The sequence below is a fragment of the Rhinatrema bivittatum genome, chromosome 2 (genome assembly GCF_901001135.1).
Source record: "Rhinatrema bivittatum chromosome 2, aRhiBiv1.1, whole genome shotgun sequence".
In the NCBI taxonomy this organism is placed as follows: Eukaryota; Metazoa; Chordata; class Amphibia; order Gymnophiona; family Rhinatrematidae; genus Rhinatrema; species Rhinatrema bivittatum.
Window position 1 is genome coordinate 498,199,097 of NC_042616.1, and position 18,706 is coordinate 498,217,802.

The 18,706-nt window shown below is 42.5% G+C and overlaps 1 protein-coding gene across 1 annotated transcript in view; it reads right to left on the bottom strand.

The window, feature by feature from the left end:
- LOC115086185 overlaps nucleotides 1–18,706 on the bottom strand; it is a 211,837-nt gene that overhangs the window by 35,057 nt on the left and 158,074 nt on the right. The window contains exon 5 of the mRNA XM_029592678.1: nucleotides 2,900–3,109. Coding sequence (XP_029448538.1) covers nucleotides 2,900–3,109 — 210 coding nt within the window. The remainder of the gene's footprint in view (nucleotides 1–2,899; nucleotides 3,110–18,706) is intronic.

The window sequence follows — 18,706 nt, forward strand, 5'->3', positions numbered from 1 at the left end:
TACCTTTGTTGTGCAAGTTATGCCTGCTTGAGGTAGGCGTAACTTGTGCGCGCCGCCTCGGCATCCCCTGGCTCAGGCCACAGTGCCGGGGGACTCGGGACCGCTCTTCCGGCCCACCCCCGAACCACCACCATGCCCCCGGACCACCCCCTGACCCCGGACATGCCCCCCAGACACGCCCCCTCCCGCCCCTTTTATGAAGCCCTGGGACTTACGCGCGTCCCAGGGCTTTGCGTGCACCGGCGGCCTATGCAAAATAGGTGCGCCGGCGCGCGAGTGCCCTGCGCACGTAAATCCAGCAGGATTAACGCGCACAGGGCTTTTAAAATCTACCCCTATGTATCCTCCACAAGAGAGAAATTCAAAAGCACTGGGAGCTAGTTTTTGCCTAAAATGTCCCTGTGAATGTCAGATAACATATCAGATTAACAAGTTTATTTTTCTAGATCCCTCACACTTGGAACGTTTCTTAAGGGATAAATCTCAAAAATAGAATAAATTAAGGATTATTAAGGTGATGTGGGTTGTATAAAAAATTACAGACACACTGAAGGCTAGAACTCTCCTTCTCCTACTAGACATGGGCTATATTATTGTTTAAAATATATTATGTATAGTTTTGATTATTGTTATTATTTCTGGAAATTCTTGGATTATTGCATGTGTGTTTAAATGTTATAACTCAATAAATAATAAATAAATAAATAAATAGATAGATAAAAAGAAATTCAAAAGCAAGCTGTAGTCTGGGAATACTTTAAGAAGAATAGACAGAGCAGTGATTTGCTGATTTACAAAATGCTTCCCTCTGATATGTTCCCTTTCTTTGTCAGTCTGGTTTCCTTGACAACAGATCCCAGTTCTTCTCTGACCTCACATATGAGTCAAAGATATTAAGGCTGGTTGCTATGGAAACTCCCACATGACCTGCTCAGCCCTTGGCTCTATCTTTCCAATGCAGCCAATACATTTCAAAGGGTATCATAAATGAATGAAACAAATGACATATATTTTATTTGTTGTTCATTTGTTTTGGGGGGCAAACAATTCAAACAAATACAGCATATTTGTCTTGAATAGGCCATTCATTTAAAACAAATACACATCCCTATTTACTTACATATGTTCATTAAAGCCAGCAAAGACCTATGAAAGATATACGAAGTAGGTTTGCTCAACTAATCTCTTAAAATTAAGAGCATACTTATGCATGGTAGGCAAATTTTTAATCATACACATGCAAGTGCATGAATGTCTTAAAATTCAAGTGTATCTCTTCCTGCACGCCGATATGTGCATGCATGAGTGCATGCAAACTCATTTTAAAATTATCCTGTAATTCTTTTATAGCAATAAAATACAAATACTGATATTATAGTCTTCTAAGGCAATGTTCTACAATCCTCTCCTGGAAGCACACCTAACCAGTCTGGTTTTCAGGATATCCATAATGAATATGCATGAAATAGATTTGCATATATTGGAGACCTATAGTAAGGAAATCTATCTCATGCATATTCATGATGGCAATCTGGAAAACCCGACTGATTAGCTATGCCTCCAGGAAAGGAACTATTCTATAGCAGACCTCTTTTAAGTAAGGTGTTTATAAGAACCAGAAGATTTGCTTGTTATTCTGTTGCAAGATATGTTATTTAAATACAGTATAGATGCTGTTAGTATGAAGATTTAAATAGATTTGTATAGCAAGTCTTAATCAACAACATGGTATATATATATATATATATATATATATAAAATAGTGAGACTGAGTTTATACTCAGAGATGCAGTCATGGATTGGCCTCTGCCCCCTACTTTTACCTCAGATCCCCATCCTTAGCAGCAGGGTTATGTCTCATCTGAGTCAGTTCCTTAAGAGTGCAGGAATTAGAGAGCCTGGTTATACTGGTATCACTGCCAGTTCATGATCTCCTGTGCCTTTAAGAGAGATAAACTGAATAGGGAAACAACATTGCCCTTGGGCTAGATTTGTAAAAGTTTGAGGCCATCAAAATCTTTCTATTTTCTTTTGGTAGATAATTATCCCACCTTCTCTCACCTCCGTCAAAGTTCAGGAATGCCTAGGTTGGGTGGAAAACTGGAAGCCTGTTTACATAATTATACTTCAGCTTCCTGAGAGATTAATATTTGCATAAATTAGCTGCATTAACTACTGAGGGAAAGTGAGAAGCAGCAGTGACAGGGTAGGGATAGGGTGAAAAAACAGGTAATACAGAGTATGGCCAGAAATTAACAGGTTTTTTTAGCCACTGCCTTGAAGACCCACATAGAATGTGATAAGGGATGGGGGCAGGGCAGGGGTTGGCTCAGTGCCCATCCATGTTAAGTTTGGGCCCCCCAAAAAAATTCAATTCTGGCAATGCCCATGGTGGTACTATATATTTTTGCTACTGTAACTCACATATACTCACAGTGTTCCAGTTAATTGTTGTACTATAATAAGCATATATGTGCATTTTGTCATAATTTTTCAGAGATATCTAGGTAGGTGGTAGGTAAGAATAGAGAACTACTCAGAAGTATGAGACTAACTAAGGTACTCCTATCCCAATCCAATTGACTGATGTACGTACTTTTAAAAGGCAAACTGAGCTAAATAGGCAGAAGCAAGCTATGTGTGCATAGCACTATTGAAAATACTGGATTTTTATGCCTTAATTTCTGGAAAAACACATGCATTTATTTCTATGGCTACTTTGCACAAAATCCAAAAGTTGCAATTCCAAACTTTCAGTCACTAAAGAAAAGACTTTAGGAAAACTCGTCTTATTTATGAAATGCAGTAAAGGACACATCTTCCAAACATTTGAGGACAATGCATCTAATTTTGACAGATGAATAGAACCGGAATTATTTACATGATTCTCTAGACATACCTCAATGATGGCGCCATCGGGTAATCTGAGGAAATGTCGATACAGTTCTTGGAAACCACTAAGGTGAACAGTGTAGATGGAGACATGAATAGTGACATCTCCTGTATTTTCTGCAGCTTGAGGGGCATCATCCTGATGCTGGTGGTGACTGCTGGTTACAACAGACCTGTTGAAATTATCCTTCCTCCAGACATAATCATACACTGCCACCTAGTAAGACAGAAAGCAGATTTTATCACGCAACTCCACCCAAAAAAGCATACAATAATTAACTACCAACAAGCATTATGGACAAATAGTGATTTTCAATAAACCAAAAATACTAAATCATAGGCAGCCGTGGCTCTAAAACTAAATTTATGAAGCGGAAGCAAAATGGGCTAGAATAGGTTAGCAGGAAGATTGAAATCTGAAATGTCACCTTAAGGAAAACTAAAATAAAAGGAAGATAGCTAAATGTATTTTTTCATTCTCAGAGTTTAAATTATCAGCTCTATAGGGGTCTATGCATTCAAAGATGTACTAAATTGAAGAAGCTAAAAAAATTATATATATATATACTAGGGATACGAATCGTTTTTTGACGATTTAAAATATCGTCCGATATATTTTAAATCGTCAAAAATCGTTAGAGGCGATATACAATAGGAATTCCCCTGATTTATATGGCCGTATGGCCGGCGCCATTTTGCAATACGGCAATAAGATTCGAGTGCAGGAGGTCACTCCCGGACCCCCGCTGGACTTTTGGCAAGTCTTGTGGGGGTCAGGAGGCCCCCCCAAGCTGGCCAAAAGTCCAGCGGGGGTCCGGGAGCGATCTCCTGCGCTCGTGACGTCGGGGGACAGGAACTAAAATGGTGCCGGCGCTACCTTTGCCCTGTCATATGACAGGGCAAAGGTAGCGCCGGCACCATTTCTATGAACGCACCAGTGGCCCGAGAGTGGAAGATCACACCAGGACCCCCCCACTGGACCCCAGGTAATTTAAGACATTTTGGGGGGGTTCGGGAGGGTGGGGGATTTATTTTAAAGGGTCGGGGTGGGTTTTAGGGTTGTTTTAGTGTGCCAGTTTACGATTTACACGATTTACACGATTTAAAACAAAACAAAACCGCGACGATCCGATTGCCTCCTCCCCAGCCAAAATCGATCGTTAAGACGATCGATCACACGAATCACATCTCTAATATATACACCTAAATTTTACTTAATGTGTGATGCAGTAATTGTTTAACTGCACAAAATTAAAAAAATAATTTTGATAGTGCATAAACACCCAGCGAGTATGCTAATGCATAAAATTGTTGTGCCTTTTTGGTAATAGCATTTGTGTGTTGAATTGCATGGGGCTAATACAAGCTGAGGGCAGCAGGCTTATTGAAGATTTGCTTCCTTCCCACTGTGCTGAAATGCATTCAGCAGAGATCAGCCTCTTCTTCCTGATCCTGTCCCTCCTCTTCCAGGCAGCATGAAGGGAACAGAAAGGAAAGGGTGTCTTGAGCAGACATAGAAGAACAAAAAACTACTCTGCTCTCTAATCCAGTCCCTCCCATCCTGTCGTTCAGTGACAGGAGAGGAGGACATGAGCATGGAGCAGACAGAACTAAGGGAGATGATTTTAGAAAGGACAGACGGAGATGAATGGGGGATCATTTGTAGGTGAGGAGAGAGGTTGCTGGACAAGAGAGGACCAGCTTGTATGTGTGTATGTGATACAGAGACAGTGAGAGAGAGGAATAGTAGGGATGTGAATCGTTTTTTGATGATTTAAAATATCGTCCTATATATTTTAAATCATCAAAAATCGTTAGAGGCGCGATACAATAGGAATTCCCCTGATTTATCGTCAAAAATGTTAAATCGGGGGAGGGGGGAGGGGAAGGGGAGGGCGGGAAAACCGGCACACTAAAACAACCCTAAAACCCACCCCAACCCTTTAAAATAAATCCCCCACCCTCCCGAACCTTCAGAGTGAGGAAACTCGCACAAAGATGAGATTTGTGCAATGTGCAATGTTCTCTCAACCTAGCTTAATGGACTCTCTACCTGGGTAACAGGAAGAGAAGAGGAACAGAAATGGAGAGATGTGAAGGTGAGATGACTGAGAATGAGGGGAGGAGTGTGATCAGGAAAGAGGATGGGGGTGGAAAGAGAAGGGAGAGAACCTTGGAAGGGGAGGGTTGGAAATGATGAAGAACAGGAATCTGAGATGAGAGAAGAAGAGGGAGTTAGTTAGGTTCCAGGATCTGGGGAGAGATGAGTTAAGGAAAGTAAGTTCCAGGATATGACAGGGCAAAGGTAGCGCCGGCGCCATTTCTATTAACGTAGCTGTGGCCCGAGAGTGGAAGATCACACCGGGACCCCCCCACTGGACCCCAGGTAATTTAAAACATTTTGGGGGGGTTCGGGAGGGTGGGGGATTTATTTTAAAGGGTCGGGGTGGGTTTTACGGTTGTTTTAGTGTGCCAGTTTTCCCGCCCTCCCCCGATTTACGATTTAAACGATTAAAAAAAAAAAAAAAACAAAACCGCGACGATCAGATTCCCTCCCCCCCCAGCCAAAATTGATCGTTAAGATGATCGATCGCATGATTCACATCTCTAAGGAATAGATAAGAGGTACAATGTTTGTGTATATGAGACAGAAGGGATTGATGCCAAGTGTATTTGTGTTTAAATATGCCAGATTGGGTGGGAGATTAGAGAGATTGATGTAAGGGAGAACAGAACTAGAGTATGGGCTTTCTCTCCATCCCTTCCCTTCCCTCCACTATCAAAATTCAGATACGCTCTTTCCCAATCTTGTATTATATTCCCCAGATCCTGGAACTTACTTTCCTTAACTCATCTCTCCCCAGATCCTGGAACCTAACTAACTCCCTCTTCTTCTCTCATCTCAGATTCCTGTTCTTCATCATTTCCAACCCTCCCCTTCCAAGGTTCTCTCCCTTCTCTTTCCACCCCCATCCTCTTTCCTGATCACACTCCTCCCCTCATTCTCAGTCATCTCACCTTCACATCTCTCCATTTCTGTTCCTCTTCTCTTCCTGTTACTCAGGTAGAGAGTCCATTAAGCTAGGTTGAGAGAACATTGCACATTGCACAAATCTCATCTTTGTGTGAGTTTCCTCACTCTGAAGGTCCTCATATCTTCAAAAGAGAGCACTGAGCTGTTCGGTCATCTCACTTTGAATGTCAAAGTGGCCCCTAACCCCTAAACTAATACCTAAACCTCACCTCATGTTACTAGGTGGGCTTCCCATAGAGATATAAATACCTATCTAGTGAGAGACCATCATGGCTAGGTGATCTCTCTCTCTCATAGGTATTAGTGCACTTTGTGATAAACTGCCTATTACCATAAAACACACCCCCTTTTCCTATCACATGATATTTAGTGCATTTTGATAAATCCAGGCCTTAGAGAGCCCAAGGAAAAAAAGGTTGGGATATGCTGTGTCAGCACATAGTTGCACTGTCTCTCATATATATCATGCAGCCTAACAACCGATTTAAACAAATCACATGTGTGTATACTATAAAATTAATTGCAAAGAGCTAGCTTTATATAATGCTCTAATGTTAATCAAAACCCAACAATATTGTGCTGGATACTTTTAAACTGATGATGGTTTTGATTAAAACAAGTATGATTAAAGCAAATATTTGCTTATAGCTCTGATTAGTAACAGTTTGCTCATAATGATTTGTATTTTGTTATCCTATGACCATTTAAGTCTCTGTGTTTTGCATAAAGATCAAATATGTCCATTTGTAATTCTCTTGCAGCTATTTACACAGCAAACTGATACCAAAACTGTAAGTGAAGTCAGATGTAGAAATGCAGGCAAACACATAGGTGTTAGATAGAGCGAGACTTATGACATAGTTATATTTCTTCATGTTAGAGGGCTACCTGTTTGCTTGCATTATGTGCTTTCTGATTTCTATAGGAATAGGGGAATTCTAGGAATTCCAGTGCAACACATTTTAGATTATTTCTAGGTGCGGATAATAAAATAAATAGAAATGGCAGACAATACCATAAAACAGCCTTATGTTTCTCATCACTAAACTTGTTTTTTTCTGTTCAGCAATTTGAAGTGTTGCCAGTAGAAAAAACATTGATATTGGTAAGAGCTCTTGTGGATAAAAGATAAAAAAAACAAAAAAAAAATACTTAAGAACATAAGATATGCCATACTGGGTCTGACCAAGGGTCCATCAAGCCCAGTATCCTGTTTCTAACAGTGGCCAATCCAAGTCAAAAGTACCTGGCAAGTACCCAAACATTAGATAAATCACAAGCTACTATTGCTTATTAATTACCTAATAGCAGTTCATGGATTTTTCACTTATAAGATCTAAAATTATTTTATGATATCAATTTTACAATGAATACCTTGGAATGTGTCTAGAGTATCAGATTGAGCTTTATAAAGAGTCTCTCTCCCTCCTTCCCTCCCTCCCTCCCTCTCTCTCTCTCTCTCCAGCTGAGGAAAATTAGGAGTTATGTACATCAATGCTGGAACACCCCTGCCCTCTCCAGCTCTTTAAAATGCACATATGTGGCTGTTTTTGAACACACAAGGCTTTTAAAATCTACATCTTAAGTGCATATTTTTCTTTGTAATTACAGTTACACATATTTTGAACATTTAGCAAGAGCAATCTCTGTATAGATCCAATGAAATGGATTCCTTAAGTAGCTGAGATCATCACCTGAACGTAAGAGTGCTATGAGTACTTTTTATAAATTGGACAGTCTCAGAGGCCAATGCAGTAATCTGTGGATTAGCAACTGTTTAGTGTGAAATTTTGCTACAGATGTTAATGAGCTAGGCATGCTTGACCTTTATTTGTGTGTTACCATGGCCATGAAACACATGCATTCATGGCTGTGGCAATGTGAAAACTTGACCCAGGAAGCAGCAGTTTGCGTGAACTGACCCTAAGGGATTTAAAGGGGCATCATAGTTTGTGCAAATTCCCCTCTCCATACATTTCATTAAAAGTCTTTGTGCTCTTAATGTCCCCACCCATACCTCTGTGCTCTTTGTGGGCTGAAAGACAAAAATAGAGCCCCAAACAATGCCATGACCCTACCCACCCTATTCCCATGCCCCCCAAATCATAGAAAAACCAAATTAAACATCGACCACTCTTCCTCCCTCCGAGCCTCCAAAAGCTTACTGAATTTCTATGGGAGTCTTCCGGGAGCAGCCCTGGCTTCAGCCCAGGACCAATATGGATCACTACTGGTCCTGATTCCAAAATGGTGCTGGTTGACCTCAGGAGCTACTTTGCATGACTCAAAAGAGCTCCTGTAGTCAACCGGCACCATTTTGAAATCAGACGCAGATGAGGCAGGAAGAAGTGGAGGTTTTTCTCCTGCCAGCAGAAGACCCCCACAACTACTGGGTAAGCTTTTGGGGACATAGGAATGAGGAGAAGAGAGTGACCCCTAATTGGGGTATTTTATGATTTTGTGGGTGAAAGAGATTAGAGTGGGAAGGAGACATGGCTTGATATTGGCCCATGAGCAGCACGGGAATGTGGGTAGAGAGGGATCCAAGGTCAACAGAGACTTTTAATGACATTTGGAGGGGGAATCTCACATGGGCTGTGGGACCTCTTTAAATTCTTCTGTGTTTCATGTGAACTGCCACTTCCTGGCCAGGAAAATAACTTGAGGTGTAGTTTAATCCCCTAAGCTGTTTTTGCACACCCATTTTCTCAAAATGACACATTACTGAGCTATATTGCATGGTTTTGCATCACAGATGGTCACTAATGTGCGCTTTGAATGAACTTTTGCACATGGTGAACTATATTTGAAAATTGACTATTTTAAGGCGAATTTATACAACATTTTTTCACAAACGTATTTTCTTGAAAAATGTTAGGTAAAACTGTACCCTTCAAATTCCCCAAAGTACCAAAAAGCCAAACTGAGGTTTTTGAAACAATGAGTTACAAAGAGAAAAAAACCCAAAACAAAACATTTTTTCATGTTTGTGTATTTGTGGATGGTATGTGAAATTTTTCACACAAAAATTCCCTTTTTATAAAAAAAAAAATTGCAGCTTAAACAAAATTAAGCAAGCTTTGAAATTTATACAGAAAAAGTGATCAGTATGGATCTGTGACAATGTATGATGCTTGATATATATATTATTATAGCCTCGATCCTTAAATCAGTATGCCAGCTACCTTTTAAAAATGTGCCTCCCTCCAATCCCCTCCCACTTCCCAAGACAATCACAACCTCCTTCAAACCCCATGTTTCCTCACAGAGATTTGTATTTCCTAAGGAATCTCCATAAGAATTTGCATCCATAATGCCCAGTCCTTTCTGATCCAGACATGAGATGAGTAGATGTCAGATGTACTTTGACATTACAGATATTTTTTGTATATTTTTTAAAGATAATTAGGAATGCATTTCTATATATCTATATCTATCTATCTATCTATCTATATCTATATATATATCTATATATATATATATATCTATATATATCTATATATATATCTATATATATATATATATCTATATATATCTATATATATATATCTATATATATCTATCTATCTATATATATATATATATATATATATATATATATATATATATATATATATATATATATATATATATGAGATTGGCTCTACTACTCACAGGTTGCAAACTTGTGTCTATGAGAAAAAAATAACATCTTAAAGACATGTCTCCAAAGCTACAGATATTCACGGTAGACTCAGATCAACTCTGTCTCTTTTTACTTCAAGATATTCAGGCATAAAGGGGTGCTCCTTTTAGCCTTTAAGAAAGTGTCCCTACCCTTTATAAGCATGCAAAATATAGCTTCAGCTATATTTTGCATGCTTATTAGGGATGTGAATCGTGTCCTCGATCGTCTTAACGATCGATTTCGGCTGGGAGGGGGAGGGAATCGTATTGTTGCCGTTTGGGGGGGTAAAATATCGTGAAAAATCGTGAAAAATCTAAAAATCTAAAAATCGCAAAACCGGCACATTAAAACCCCCTAAAACCCACCCCCGACCCTTTAAATTAAATCCCCCACCCTCCCGAACCCCCCCCCCCCAAATGAGTTAAATAACCTGCGGGTCCAGTGGCGGTCCGGAACGGCAGCGGTCCGGAACGGGCTCCTGCTCCTGAATCTTGTTGTCTTCAGCCGGCGCCATTTTCCAAAATGGCGCCGAAAAATGGCGGCGGCCATAGACGAACACGATTGGACGGCAGGAGGTCCTTCCGGACCCCCGCTGGACTTTTGGCAAGTCTCGTGGGGGTCAGGAGGCCCCCCACAAGCTGGCCAAAAGTTCCTGGAGGTCCAGCGGGGGTCAGGGAGCGATTTCCCGCCGCGAATCGTTTTCGTACGGAAAATGGCGCCGGCAGGAGATCGACTGCAGGAGGTCGTTCAGCGAGGGTTCCGGCGGGGGGGGTTCGGGAGGGTGGGGGATTTAATTTAAAGGGTCGGGGGTGGGTTTTAGGGGGTTTTAGTGTGCCGGCTCACGATTCTAACGATTTATAACGATAAATCGTTAGAATCTCTATTGTATTGTGTTCCATAACGGTTTAAGACGATATTAAAATTATCGGACGATAATTTTAATCGTCCTAAAACGATTCACATCCCTAATGCTTATAAAGTCAGTGTGGTAAGGGGGACCACCACTCCCAATTGGGAGGGGAAAAGAGAATGGTATAAAAAAAAACCCTTCTCCCTGTGAGCAGGAAATCTTTGAGGATGGATTGTTGTGAGATGTGAGGAGTAGGATTTTAAGCCCTAGTGTCCTGAGTGGTATCTAGAGGCCTCTCTCACTGAGGTCCCAGTAAAATTCCAGGGTGGAAGTACGTGGGAGTTCAGTAGAAAAAGAGAAAGAGAAGAAGTTCTAGCAGAGTTTGGTGGACCAATGTACTGGGAGATCCCAGGAGAAAGGGGTAGCCTGCCTGGGAAAGTTCACCAGAGTCAATGTGTGATTCAGCTAAAATCAGCCCAAGACCCTCAGAAGAGTGAGATGAAGATTAAAGGGCAATGAAGAAACATATAACATCTACCAAAAAAGTACTGGGAGGGCCCAGGATATAATGGATACCTGTCCCAAATAGCTGATCTGTTTGAGGACAAGATGGAAAGAGGCTGTGATTTTTTATTTTGTATTCTGGATTGAATGGCAGCTGAAGTGCACTAACCCAAGTGTATTGTTTTGGACTTTGTGTTTTGCTACCAGTGTTTTATATTTTGAACAACAAACTCCACGTGAAGAGTGATTATTTGTGTTTCTGACTGATGTGCAGAAAAGCCTCAAGAGACAAAAACCTAAGGATCTTGAAAACTGTTTCTCATACCCTCCCATACAGGAACTCCCTGGTGAGCCTCCCTGCCTCATCAGGAGATTTAGTTTGGAAGAGATTTCTCCCTCATATCTTTTGCAGTGAGAAAGATTTTTGCCGGATCTCCTTTTGGGAACTCCCATAAGGGACTGAAGACCTGTGAACCTCATTCTACTCCTTAGGTGAGGCCAACCTCAATGACAGTACCCAACTGCATGAGATTTTTGTTGGCCAAGATGTATCCAGTTTTTTTCCAAAGGGACAGCTGCTTAAACCTTGCACCCTTTGGAGAAGGGTCCCCTTGATACAAAGGACATAGGCTGAAGGCCTGTGAGCCCAATCTACACCCTAGATGGGGCAAGCACCAGTGACGGTAGAGCAGCAGTCACCGAGAGATTTCTGTGGCAAGAAAGTATTCAGATATTGTTTTGTAAGGAAGTTTCTTGGCCCATTCCTCCCCATAAGGGTTCCACAGCTGGGATAGTCTGGTTCCCGATTCCTAAGAATTTTCCTGCAAGAGAAGTCACTGACACCAAGACTATGGCAAAGGATCAAGATCTCTGGAGACCTCCTCTAGGATCTCCACCCTATGGGACTAGGACAGGCTGGGTAACTGCGAATAAACTGACTCAAGTAGGACATTTTGTGTTCGACAGGAAACCCTCCAATAGGATTCCCATTTAGCCCACTGGGAAAGCTCTGTCCACTTTAAAATCACCATGGGAAGCTTTACCCAGATACCTGAAATAAAGGACACCTACCCAGTCAGCTATAATTTCACCTTTTATGGAAAAAAATGGACTTTAATCTAAATGTTAAAGAATCAGTAAACTTTTAATTTAACACCTAAAGCCTTGTCCCAGCATTTCATCCCTTGGGATGCGGCATCTAACAGAACACACAGAAAATAACTCACCACTGTCTGGGCCACAAGCGAGAGCTTCACCTCACAAAAAGGATCCACTCTGGGGACAGAGAAAGCTATGGGTGAAGTATTGTCTGGAGCAGCTCCAAAGAATAAATAAGTTTGTGTACCCTTGGGACTTAAAGCTTCCCAAGCAAGGGTTACATAATATTCACGTCATCCAGAAGGAAATTTAGGCCATGAAGTAGGAAGAACAACCATAGGTGCTTCATTAATGCCCACTGCTTCACTTTCAAATTGGCCCACGAAGGACTAGTCATCCACTCATATTCACACTTTTAGTCATTGCCCAGGGTCCTCAGACCTAAATATATTTATTTCAGCTAAGGGCTAGAAAATCTTAGAGCAGGAGTACTGGTGTCGCCTCATAGCTCTCATTTATCAAAATGATTCTTTAACTTTTATTTTATATTATAATCATAGAAAAAAAAATGGGAGTCATAGCCTAAACAACCTGTGCCATTTTACACTTATCACATGCCATGGGAAGGAGATGTGAAAAATCATTCTGCTCTCTAAATATTTGCTCTTATGACTTAGTTTAAAGAGGCTAATATTTTTGCCACAGAAATTATGTCACTCACTTTTTTTTTTTTAAAGAACTTTATGGTAGGGGGGTGGTGAGAACTCAAGCTCCTACAGGATGCCTATGTAGAAAGAAGGCTCCCAGGTATATCCCCATTTTTCTCTGATATTTTATTGCTCTAGGGATTTTTTTTGCACAAGAACCTTTCAGATAATAATGTCTACAAGTAAAGCTGGAAAGATTGAGGCATAATTTTATGGCCGCCTCTGCTGTTAAGTGACCAAACTCAGACCCTCCCTCTCCAGTCAAACCCCACAAACCAGGGCTTACAGTAAATCTTCTATCTCGATTTTTGACCAACTTCAGGAAATGATAATTAATCTTTTTGAGAACAATACTGCGATTCAGGAAATCAAGATGGAAATTTCTCTTACCAATTCTCATTCAAGTGTCTCAAACACATCTGGAGGAAGTGGAAATGTGCACAGGCTGGATGGAAGATGTTATTTGGCCTTACAGAAGCAGTGCAAAATGGCAGACACTCTTATTCAGGATGTCAAGGATTTTACTAATCATAACCACAGGAACAATTTAAAGAGTTTGGGATATCCTGAAGGTGTTGAAAGTAATAACCATGTGGACTTTCTGGAGATGGTAATCCCATAATTACTGAATTTATTGTTTTCTAAATAATTTGAGATGAAACAAGTGCACAGAGTGCCTTTTTTCCCGCTGCCTAATGAACCATTTTATAGACTGTTCATCATTAAAATTCTGTGGTTCCCACTGGTTGCTAAAATTCTTTCTAGAGCAAGGCAAAACCCACAGATTATGTAGGAAGATAAAAGGATCTTTGTCTCACGGACTTTGCTCAAGGGGCAGCCGAAAGATGAAATCACGTTAGCTCTGTATCTACATCTGCAAAACTTGGGGGCACAAGTTGGCTTCGTTTTTCCTTTGTGTATGAAGACCACATATAATAACACCACTCAACAATTTTTGGATCCAAGAGATTTGGAGAAGTATTTGTCTAAGCATGAGGCATTGGCTATGGTTATTAAATGACATTCAGGCTGATACAGTACAGTGCGCTCCGACGGAGTGTTCGCCCGCACTACCACAGACTTTACTGTATTGGCCCGAAAATGTGTCTATGGATAATATCGTGGACATTTATTCTATGGCATTTTCTTCTGGAATGTTGTCTACTGTGACATGTATTGCTGATTTTTGCAAATTTTGTTTCTCTTTTTTTGGGGATATTTTCTTGATTGGTTCCTTTTTGCCTTTTGGATCATGTGATGCTAGCCTGTTCTATTGTATTCCCTGTTTTTTCCTTCTTACACAAGACTTGAGTAGGGGAAGAGCTCAGTAACCCTTTTTCCAGTGGGAGTATGGAGAGGCGAAGATCATCTTGCTGGTGACTGAAGAGGATCAGTAATTATTGCTTTTGGAAATTTTAGGACTTAAAAAGATTGGGGGAAATAGGTGGGCCTGCGCCTCCTGGCCAGAGCCCACCCTTAACCGATGCACCAGGACCACGATAGGATGGCGGCACGATGGGAAGGGGAGGAGGAGAGGCACACAGCGACGCAGACGGGAGTGTTGGCGCATGATTCGCAATTGAGCCCATCCCCCTTGCGCGAGCATGATGACATGGTGCTAAGCCCTGCCCCTGGCTTCAGCGCGTAGAGGGAGCAGCGGTGGCACCGGCTGATAACGTCATCGGCCCTTTAAAGGGCCACGATGGAGGTCTGAGAACCCCCTTTGATCGTGCACTGGCAAAAATATAGTATCGGAGCTGAGCTACCCGCAAAACAGCAAGTACAGCCAAACTCGGATTAAAAAAAAAAAATAGCAGGCTACCTCGGGGGGAAGGAAGGGGAATGAAGGAGCATGAGGCTCTGGGGGCTGACATAGCAAAAAGAGGGGTTGAGGACTTAGATCCAGGCTGGTAGGGGGATAGACCAGCCAGCAGGAGTTAGATCCCAGGCAGGGGAGGTTCAGGCAGGCTTTAAGAGGGGACAACCCCAACCCTAAGAGCCCGTGGGGTACCTTCAGGGGAAGAAAGTAATACTCCAATCAGGTGGCAGACTGGAAGCCACTTGTTAGACAAAAAAAAAAAAATAAAAAAAGATAGGGCGGGAACCAGAAATGTGGTAGCCAATCCCCTCACAGGTACAGGCTGCAGGTTCAATTCCCACTTAGATATATTAAAAAAAAAATTGTTAAAAAAAAAGTTATTTTGATTAACTTCGCCACCTTATCCCATACATATATATATATATATATATATATATATAAAACTTAATAAAGGAACAGATTTAAAAATCTGTTGTAGTCAGAGCAGATAGCCAGGGGAGCGAGTTACTTAGAAGCTGCCCCTAGTACCCAGTCACTAACATTAAAAAAAAAAGAGAGAAAAAGAGAGCGAAACAGAGTATCAGGTTAGGGAGCTCAAACACAGGACTCAATTAAAAAAAAAAAAAAAAAAAGAGAGAGCAGGCGGAAAAGCTAAGAAAAGGCTAGAATGCTTGCGACAATCGCGGGCTCAAAATGCCTTCTGGTCCAGCCAGCAACACTCCCGCAAGCACCACGACAGCGACAGAACAGCCAGGGCGCAAACTGTGTTCAGTGCGTTCAACAGCTTCGAAAGAGAGAAACATAGAAGAAGGATCAAACACAGGGATCATGTCGCCAGCAAGGCAAGAGACCGTGCGGTGCAAAAAAGGAACAAGAGCAGGAAGCAGTCGAAGAAAAAGTCACGGCGGATGAGGTTGGAGTTGAGAATTGTCAGAGCAACAGGCGACTGCATCAGTCGAACCACAAACAAGTGATACAACGTCAGCTGTCAGCCGCACTATGGAGACAAGGGCAGAAGGAGCCACGGAGTTAGGGCTGCAGCAGCACACCTCTGAGAGGGCGACGGCTTCAGACACACCACACCAGAGCCCTCTTGGAGGCCATAGCCGCAGGCCAGCCAGAGCGATTATCAAAGGCCTACGAGCAATGATGGGTACCCGTGCCCACCGAATGGCGAGCCATCCCCTTCTTCTTCAGGTTGGATGCAAGGACAACCTGGACACGGCAGCCAGCCATACCCTACATGGCAGAATCTTGACTGTGCTAACTGGCACCCAAGAGCGCCATGGGGACACAGCATTCATGGCCCATTTCCAGGATAGAACCAAGTGGGTGTTATGCATGCCGTCCGTGGCAGACCCGCGGCACGGCCCCCTCACCTCTCTGCAGTAACTCCAGCTCCTGGTTCCTCCTCTCTGGTGGCATTGGGCCGCCAGCTCCATCCTCGGGCCTCCCCCAGTGCCTCCGGCTCAGCTGCAGTCCCTGGCGACCCCTGTCCAGCCACCACATCCATTGCTTCTCGTCGTGTCTCTCCGCATGGCCCGTGGAGAGACACTGCTACTCGGCACCATGCCCCTCCCTAGGCGCGTGCGTGCATGCATCACCAATTTTTAAGTAGGGCCCACTGCGGGAACCTAGCCGCGGCCCCAGATGATGATCTCCCACTCCCGGGCCGTCGGTTGCCACTAATCAAAATGGCGCCGATGGCCCTTTGCCCTTACCATGTGACAGGGTATCCGTGCCATTGGCCGGTCCCTGTTACATGGAGGGAGCACTGGATGGCCGGCGCAGCCGATAAACAAAACCGCGATCGGGCCGGACGAAAAAAAAAACCACGATGTGAATCGGAACCGGAATCAGAACTGATTCCGGTTCCGATTCACATCTCTAATGATTTATCACACTCACCAAGTAATATTTATTATATAACTATATTACCGTAACTTGATGGCACCTGTTTAATTGATATAATTTAATACATTTAGCAACATTAATTTATGTGCCTTATTGTAAACCGTTGTGACTGTCTCTATCTTACCGACGGTATAGAAAAGATTTTAAATTAAATTAAATTAAATACATGTTTTCAGTGCATTCCAGGTAGTTGTGCGTAAGCATAGATATGCACATATATTGAGGGTGAGATGGTTATAAAATACTATCATAGATATACGTGCAAGCATATATGCACATATATGATGCCATGTGAAGTTGTTTGAATGTTATCCTTATAGATTTTGAGAATAGTTATAAAAGATATTTACTCAGGCAAAACTGCTTTATCTGTGGAAATGTTTTTTTTTAAAACCTGCATGCCCTATATGTAGGGCTTCTGTGTCAGCACTTTTGCCTGCATTAGAGGGAGGCATTCCTTGGGTCAGGTTTGGAACTATGGGGGTCATTTACCAGATGGATCGCACGCGATACGGGACATTTCGCACGTGAAAAGTCCCTTATCGCGTGCGATACCAAGATGGGGGCGGAGTCGGCCCCGGAAGAGGAAGAGTCGGTGCGTCACCGGGGCTGACTCTGCGAAGACGCTGCGGACGATGAAAAGGTAAGGGCATTTTTGCGTCCTATTTCGCGCCCAATAGCTACACCTTCTATGGTGGCGCTATTGGGTGCGAAACCAGCAGCGATTGCACAGCGGAGGTGCAATCGCTGCCGGCTAGCGCAGGACCGCCCCCCGTTTCGGCCCCCCACCCCTAATTACCTAAAGTATTGCAGGCCTGCGATATTAGGCCTGCAATTTGTACATGCTTTTCAAAAGCATGTACAAAGATTTTTTTTTTCCATGAAAGCACCTGTACAAATGAAAAGGTGCAAATGTGTGTAGGTAATTATCCTGGGCTAATTTTCAAAGTGAAATTTATGTGCATCCTTTCACTATGAAAATGAATTTGTCTGTGGTAAAAAGTACCCACAGACTTTACACTTATACACACACAGATAGATTTTCAAATTGTTGCTTGAGCAAAAATGGGGGGGGGGGGGGGGGGGGGGGGAAATAGAACATTTCTTAATTGGAGTTTTTATTCATCAGATTTTTGAAATGTTTTTGGTATTTGGGAAATTTTTGATATTCTATTCATTAACTGGTTTCAGATATTCTTTTTATGAATATGACTTTACTATTATGAGTAATGTTTTATATATCTTGATTTTATTATTTAATGTTTTATGAAGAATGGTAATGTTTCTATTTTTCCATTGTTGCTCTGGCTTGTTGTGGGTTGCAGTTCAGTTCTTCTTAGCACGTTTCTGTTTATACTTTCTGATCTCTTTATTCTGTATTTGGTCAGGGTCTCTCTGTGTTCGGCATATGTGACCAAGGTAAGGTATTTTGCTAGCATGACATTTCTGTGTAGGGATCTACAGCAGCCTGGTTTCCTAATAAGAGCTTTTATTGGTGTTCTAGGGCCTGGTGTAATATGTGCAGTGTTGCCTTTTCATAAATAAAATGGTTAGTAGGGTTGTTTTGGTATGGGAATGGGTATGGGAATGGTAATTCTGTTTGTTCATGGCTTTCTGAGGGCCAAGCCCACATCCAGAATGCATTACAAAAAGTTAAATTCCATAGGTGCTCCAAGTGTCTTTTTTGCAGAGTTTCTGCTTGGCACCACAGGAGTGCATGTAAATATAATGGGGTAGATTTTAAGACCTGCGCTCGGGCGTACATTTGCACGCGCTACCCGGCGCGCATACATATATGCCCAATTTTATAACTTGTGCGCACAGGCTGCGCAAGTTATAAAATCGGAGGTCGGCACACGTAAGGAGGAGCACACTAGAGCACCTTGTGCGTGCTGACGCCCGCGGGCTTCCCCCGTTCCCTTCCCCCTAACCTAACCTTCCCACCCCTTCCCCTAACCTTTCCCTCCCCTAGCCCTACTCTAACCACCCCAAAATTTTTATCAAATCTTTTGCGCCTGGAGGCAGGCACAGGTTGCACACACCAGCAGCCTGCCGGCACGCGATCTTCCAACACAGCGGCAAATAGCCACTGTGTCAGAGGCCTCTTGCCCCGCCCCCAGACCACCCCTTTTTGCAAGACCCGGGACTTAGACGCGTCCCTGGGCTTTACGTGCATCGCCAGGCCTTTTATACAATAAACTGGTTCCCCCTAGTTTATTGT